This window comes from Mastomys coucha, unplaced genomic scaffold (assembly GCF_008632895.1).
Source record: "Mastomys coucha isolate ucsf_1 unplaced genomic scaffold, UCSF_Mcou_1 pScaffold11, whole genome shotgun sequence".
In the NCBI taxonomy this organism is placed as follows: Eukaryota; Metazoa; Chordata; class Mammalia; order Rodentia; family Muridae; genus Mastomys; species Mastomys coucha.
The window spans coordinates 29,182,642-29,189,892 of record NW_022196893.1 but is presented as its reverse complement, the minus strand read 5'-3'; the positions used below and the strand labels follow the sequence as shown (position 1 = coordinate 29,189,892).

The 7,251-nt window shown below is 42.5% G+C and overlaps 1 protein-coding gene across 8 annotated transcripts in view; it reads left to right on the top strand.

Moving 5' to 3' along the window:
* Senp1 (SUMO specific peptidase 1) overlaps positions 1-7,251 on the top strand; it is a 98,529-nt gene that overhangs the window by 32,774 nt on the left and 58,504 nt on the right. For 7 of the 8 annotated variants that reach the window (XR_004113655.1, XM_031354326.1, XM_031354309.1 and 4 more), the window contains 2 exons: positions 3,216-3,263; positions 5,314-5,438. Coding sequence is in view for 7 of the 8 variants with exons in the window: in XM_031354283.1 (XP_031210143.1) it covers positions 3,216-3,263; positions 5,314-5,438 (173 nt within the window). In the remaining variant the exon portion in view is untranslated. Of the gene's footprint in view, positions 1-444; positions 599-3,215; positions 3,264-5,313; positions 5,439-7,251 lie in introns of those variants that run through there. The other variant, XM_031354319.1, reaches the window with a different exon arrangement.

Here is a 7,251-nt window from a genome sequence, read left to right as displayed (position 1 = left end):
ACTCTGTAGACCAGTCTGGCCTCAGAAATCAGAACTCAGAAATCCTCCTGCCTCTGCCTCTGCACCACTACCGCCTGGGTTGAAACCCTCTTTTAACCTCCACAAACACTAGGCATGTGTACATGGTGCACAGATACATTTGAGCAAAATACTCCTACACGTAAAATAAAGAAGTAAAAAAAATATATATTCTACCCCATTAAGGAAGAAAGGACAAGAGTAGCCTGGAGAAATTCTAGATAGAAGCTTAGAAATGTATTTGATACTAAATCTAAGCTTAAGCCTTTTAGGGGTCCTTCCTGGCTAGCCTGACTACTCTGCTTACTCAAGCAGCCTACCTTCTCATGTACTCTTTTGCTATTGTGACCATTGAGAATGCCTGTTGACATCACGTAGTCATCTTGAGTCCTTTGAGGATTCAGAATGGCTGTGAATTGGGTGAGGACCAGCTGCTCAGTCTCCTTAACTCTGTGGATAAGAACGGATGTCTGTGTTATGCTAATTAAGTAGTTCTCAGCACTTAGGGTTTTAACCACTTCCAACCCTTTTCTCCGGAAACTCGCTATCTGCAACTTCACTTTTTGCAGTTTCAGTTACAGTTAAGTTTGTTTCCAAAATAAGTGAAAATTTCCAGGTATGATGGTATACATGTTTTAATCCCAGGAGACAGACATGCAGACCTGAGTTCAAGGTCAGTCTACAGAGCAAGATCCAGGACAGCCAAGCTTAGGCAGTAAAGGAGCTGGAAAACAGAAAGCTAGTGATAATGTAATAGACCAAGGGGGCCATGTTCCTGCTCCTGCAAGCAGCAGAACCCAGCAGCTTTGGCCACGTGGCTCTGGCCTTAGAGTCCAGAATAGAAGGGACTACTGGGACAATTAGATGGTTAGCTGGAGCTAAGAAATTAGAGGAGATTAAGAAGAGACCGGCATCACTGAGGTGAAACCTGGGAAGTGTTTTCTGAGAGCACAAAGAAGCTGTGTTCCAGAGATAGCCAAGGTTGTACCTCGTGCTGCAGCCATACTCGGTAATGTGTAAGAGTCACCCAGGTGGTACTGGTTTTGAAGGCATGAAGAGTTCATGAAGAACAGCTGAGGCTTGACACTGTGGGAGGCCATGGAAGGCCATTGGTGTAGGTGCAGCATCAGTTGCAGTTGATGGCCCAGGACTGAAGGGGTCATGCAAAGGAGTTGAGGCTTGACACCAGGAAGAGAGCCTATGAGAGGCTGTAGGTGAAGCCTAGTTGTAATGGAAGACGCCAGCATATTGGAGATGCCAGTACCATGGGATGATCACCAAGAACAGCAGTGGTAGTGGGGTGGATCAACCAGGGCTTAGAGAGGGCAGAGCTGGAGAAGTGATGCCAGCCCATTGGAGGAGCCCAGAAGATCATGTGTGGATTCCAGAGACTGAAAACAAGAAGCTATAACATTAAAGTTGCCTTGAGACAGACCCCAAGATGTTTGAGATGCCGGAGTTGTGGGCTATCTGCTGAGAAAAGCTGCTAACAGGGAGTAGAGCCAGCCTAGGACAAAGAAGTTTGTTGTAGTCAACAAAGATGGAAAAGGAGTTGGAGATCTGAAGTCCACTTTGACATCAGGCATAGAGATGCAGAGTTTGGAGTTTGCCAAGCTGGTTTCCTGTCTTGCTTTGGGGATTACAGTTAAGTGAGTGGATGAATCTCAGAAGAAACTTTGAACTTTGGACTTTTAACATTGTTGAGACTGCTATAGACTATGGGGGCTTTTGAAGTTAGACTAAATGTATTTTTGCGTTATGCTATGTTTAGTTATGGCCCCCATAGATTCATATGTTTGATCAAGGCTATGGGGGCCAGAGAGTAGAATATGATGGTTTGTATATGCTAGGCCCAGGAAGTGGAATTTTTAGAAGGTGTGGCCCTGCTGGAGTGGGTGTGGCCCTGCTGGAGTGGGTGTGGCCTTGTTGGAGTGGGTGTGTCACTGTGGGTGTGGGCTATAAGACCCCCACCCTAGCTGCTTGGAAGTCAGTATTCTGCTAGCAGCCTTCAGAGGAAGTTGTAGAACTCTCAGCTCCTCCTACACTATGCCTGCCTGGATGCTGCCCTGTTCCCACGTTGATGATAATGGACTGAACCTCTGGACCAGTAAGCCAGCCCCAATTAAATATTGTTCTTTATAGAAGGGGTTGCCTTGGTTTTGGTGTCTGTTTATAGCAGCAAAACCCTAACTAAGACATGCTGTTTTTATTACTATTGTTAATCTCGTTCTAATTTATGAATTAGACTTTCTTAGATATGTATGTATAGGAAGTGTGCCTGTGTGTATAATTTAGTCCCCTTTGTAGTTTCAGGCATATATTGGAAGCCTTGGAACATATATCCTACATGGGGGAACATGTATGTAGGTAAAGCCTTGGTTTAAGCAGGTTTAGTTTGCTTTGGGTGCTGGCTTTGGCACTAAGGACTGACTGAGTAAGGCCCTTGTACATGCTACATAAGGGAGCTCCAGCTCCTGTCCAGCAGGGTGGGGGTAATGCTGGGTCGGGGAGTGCTTCATACAGCTGAAAGTATTCCTTGATTTGTACTCACTACATTTGTGAAATTTTGTTTGTCCACTATATAAAGTTTATGGAAGAGAAATCTTAGGGTCACGAAGCCTGTCACTTGCCTAGAAAAACTATTTAGGATGAGGTAATAGAAAACACAATGGATTGAGGAAAATTTCTAGTTGTGATTTCATTGCAGTCACTAACTATGATTTATATGCACATGATGCTGTTTCCTGGGGGTTGGCTCGCTTGACTTGAGTCTTGCTTTGATAATGTGTGATTCTCTGGGTTACCTGTAGCTGCCATTGTGTCTAGTATAGTTTGCAGCAGTGTTTGGAAGTACCTCAGGCCAATTTGATTTTTTTTTTCTTTTCTTTTTTTGGTTTTTCAAGACCGGGTTTCTCTGTATAGCTTTGGCTGTCCTGGAACTCACTCTGTAGACCAGGCTGGCCTTGAACTCAGAAATCCACCTGCCTCTGCTTCCCAAGTGCTGGGATTAAAGGCATGCACCACCACTGCCTGGCAGCTAATTTGATTTTTTTACTTTGTTTCTCAACAAGTCAGTAGTAGCCGTCACCATTTTCCTCCACTAAGGACCTAAATGTCACTTCTGTGCAAGTCCCTGTTATGATACTTGAACTAGATGCTTCACTGTGTAATATTTTGTTTTGTGTCTTCTTTTATAGGATTTTGTATCTTTACTAAAGTCAGTGATGTGAAAAGACCTGAAATGGGTAAGACTAACTAAACTAGTCACTTTTTTATACAATGATTAGTTAGGTGGAGAGAAAGAATTTGTACCCAGTGTTGTTCTGTTTGTGTCTTTGTGCATAGTAATAATATTACAAGATCTTAGTCCTAATTAAACATTAGTCTATACTCAGTGTTATTTTCCTTATTTACAAATAAAGAAATACCTTATTTACAAATCATTTAAGATCATTTTCTTATTCAGTGTATTGAAAAAAAAAAAAACAGAATGCCTCCTGGCAGTACTGTTATGCTTACTATGTATCTATTCTAAGTACTGAATATAATATATACTTATCCATTTCATTGTTTCAGCCATCTTATAAGAATACCTAATAGTGTATACAAAATATATACAATCAACAATATTGTATCAACCAGGAAAGTGAGATTCAGGTTAAGACACCTGCTTGGAGTCATATACTCTCTCCTGCAGAGTTCAGGTCCCTATTCTTTACTGTGTTGTACTGCCTCCTGTAGGATAAATAATTTCAGTAAGGTAATATTTTATTTCATGTAGCTAGAGATAATGAAACTTTGCAATTGGAACATTTCCCACTGTTTGATTCACACAGTATTTTGTATCTGTAAAAGGAGACAGGAGAAGCATCCAGTTTAGGAATAAATTGATTGGCTAAACAGGAAGACCATAACATCCATGATTCTCTTCAGTTGCTGTTAGCCTTTTCTTTATTGTTTACGTTCTCCCACCACCACCACCAGGGTGTGCCCTCCCCCCCCACCAGGGTGTGCCCTCTCCCCTCCTGCTCATTTGTTCCCCTTCTCTCTATAGTGTTTTCAGCGTACGTCACTTGAGTTCTCTTAACTTTCTTCCATTCCTGTTTTAGCACATCTTTGGTAAAATGATTCTAAAGTAAGAGCCTGCCATAGTACTATAGTCACTGAAATGACTCCAAGAGCAACAAATACATTCCTACTTTTTACAGAGAAAAAGATCCAATGAATTAAAAGTTTCCTTTTTTTTAAATAGTGACTGGTATTTGGGGGTGAATGCATACACATACATGTATGTACAGGTATGCTTGCCTGTAGGAATGTGTGTAGAGGCCCGAGGAAGATTTTGAATATCCTACCTATCTTATTTCTTTAAGACAGGTACTTCTACTGGATTGGAAGCTTACTGTTTGCCAGTTAGCAGTCTGGCCAGCAAGCTCCCAGGATCTGCCTTTTTCTACTCCATAGTCCTGGGGTTACAGACGAACACAGCCATGTCCAGCTTTCCATAGGCGATGCAGACTGAGGTCCCCAGACTTGTACAGCAGGTGCTCCTACCCATTGAGCCATCTCCCCAACTCTTGGGTTACCCTTTACAGCACCTTTCTGTCTCAAGATAGAAAATAAACCAAAGAGACCGTGTTTTGGCATGGTGGTATAACCCCTCCTTCCCCCCGTTAAGTGACAGGCTTCCGAGTTGTCCACGCTAATTCCAAAGTCATGGCTCAAGTGACCCGAATTCTACCTTTGCTTTTCCAGTAGCTGCCTCTCCTAGAGCATGCCTTTTTACCCAACGTCTTATTTTGTTAATATTAAATTTCTTGTGCTTAAGACATTAAAAGTTCTCTTGGGGAGAAATTTCATTATTTTAAAAACAAACTATAGGGATGGAGAGATGGCTCAGTGGTTAAGAGCACTGACTATTCTTCCGAAGGTCCTGAGTTCAAATCCCAGCAACCACATGGTGGCTCACAACCATCTGTAATGAGATCTGATGCCCTCTTCTGGTGTATCTGAAGTTAGCTACAGTGTACTTACATATAACAATAAATCTTAAGAAAAATAAATAAATAAAAACAAAGTATAAATCAGGCTGGATTTTTATTCTTGATTTTGAGCTGCTTGTTAGATGATCTCAGCCAGTTCTGAATGGACCCGTGTCGTCTTCACATGCTATGAAGGAGTGCTTTTATTTGTCTGTGTAATTCCTCTTTGAGAACAATGTTTTAGATGAAAAGATTTCTCACAGCAAAGTGTTGTTGTAGACCTGTATCTTGCTCTAATCTGACTCTTCCCTAGATGACACTGCCGAAGGGGTAAAGATGGACGCTGGGGAGGTGACCTTAGTGAACCACAGCTCCCCCTTGAGAACCCACCTCCTTCCACAGTCAGGCTTTCCAGAGGACCAGCTTTCTGACCAGCAGGTTAGAATCATTCTTTTCCTTTAAGTAACTAATTGTTTTCCTCACTATAAATATTCATCTGATACAGTTTGAATACCACACTAAAAACTCCAAGCATGTGAACTTTTTACAATTAATAATTTTAGTGGTGGATTTCTTCTTGAATTAAGAAAGTTAAGACAAGGGGCTGGCGATATGGTTCAGCAGGTAAGAGCACACTGACTGCTCTTCTGAAGGTCCTGAGTTCGGATCCCAGCAACCACATGGTGGCTCACAACCACCCGTAATGAGATCTAACGCCCTTTTCTGGAGCATCTGAAGGCGGCTACAGTGTATTATGCCGGAGCGAGCAGAGGTACTGAGTTCAATTCCCAGCAGCCACATGTACACCTCAAGGCCATCTGTACAGCTACAGTGTACTCATACACATAAAATAAATAAATAAATAAAAAGAAAGTTAAGACAAAACATTGTGTGATGGTTTGTATGTGCTTGGCCCAGGGAGTGGCACTATGAGAAGGTGTGGCTCTGTTGGAGTGTGTCCCTGTAGGTGTGGGCTTTAAGACTCTAGCTGCCTGGAAGTCAGTTTTCCACTTGGAGCCTTCAGATGAAGATGTTGAACTCTCAGCTCCTCCTGCACCATGCTTGCCCGGATGCTGCCATGCTCCTACCTTGATGATAATGGACTGAACCTCTGAACCTGTAAGCCAGCCCCAAATATATATTGTCCTTTATAAGACTTTCCTTGGTCTTGGTGTCTGTTCACAGCAGTAAAACCCTAAAACAGAAATTGGTAGAGGGACTGGGGTATTGCTGTGGTAGGCCTGACCATGTTTTTGTTTGGAAGAATGTGAATTTTGGGACTTAATGGGCCAACCTAGTAGGAATATGGAAGACAGTGGTGCTGAGGGTCGTTTCAACTCTGTAGGCCTGCTGGCCCAAGAGGTTTCAGTGGCCAAGAGACTGTTTTTGTGATGTTTTGGTGAAGAATGCGGCTGCTTTTTGCCATTGTCCAAAGAATCAGCTTGAGGCTAAGGTGAACAGACTCAGATTAGTTGCATTGACAAAGGAAGTCTCAAACAAATCACAATAGAGACTTTGTTCTCTGTTTATGTCTGATGAAGAGCATTTTGAACAAATGTAGCAAGCTGAGAAAGGAAAAATACAAAACATATAGTTTGAGTATTAGAGGGACACCAGGAAGTGAAATGGAGCTATCTGAATCCTTCATTCAAGGACATTAAATTGAATTAAGGGAGTAGTAGATCCTACACAGCTAAATTTATGTTCAGGTATGGTAGTACAAGCCTTTAATCCCAGGAGGCAAAGACAAGAAGATCTCTGAGTTCAAGGCCAGCCTAGAACAGAGCAAGTTCTAGATGAAGAAAACCTTAAATCCAGGCTTGGTGGACCACACCTTTAATCCCAGGGTTTAGGAGACAGGCATGTGGATCTCTGAGTTCAAAGTCAGTCTATGGAACAAGTTCTAGGACACTAAACTTAGGCAGAGAAGGAGCTGGAAAACAGAAAGTAACGATAAAGTAATAGAACAAGGGGGCTATGTTCCAGTTTCAGCAAGTAGCAGAACCCAGCAGCTTTGGCTATGTGGCTCTGGCCTTAGAGTCCAGAATAGAAGGGACTACTGGGACAATTAGGTGGCTAGCTGGAGCTAAGAAATTAGAGGAGATTAAGAAGAGACCAGCATCACTGAGGTAAAATCTTCTGAGAAGTGTTTTCTGAAAGCACAAAGAGGCTGTGTTCCAGAGATAGCCAAGGTTACACCTCGTGCTGCAGCTGTACTCGGTAATGTGTAAGAGTCACCCAGGTGGTACTG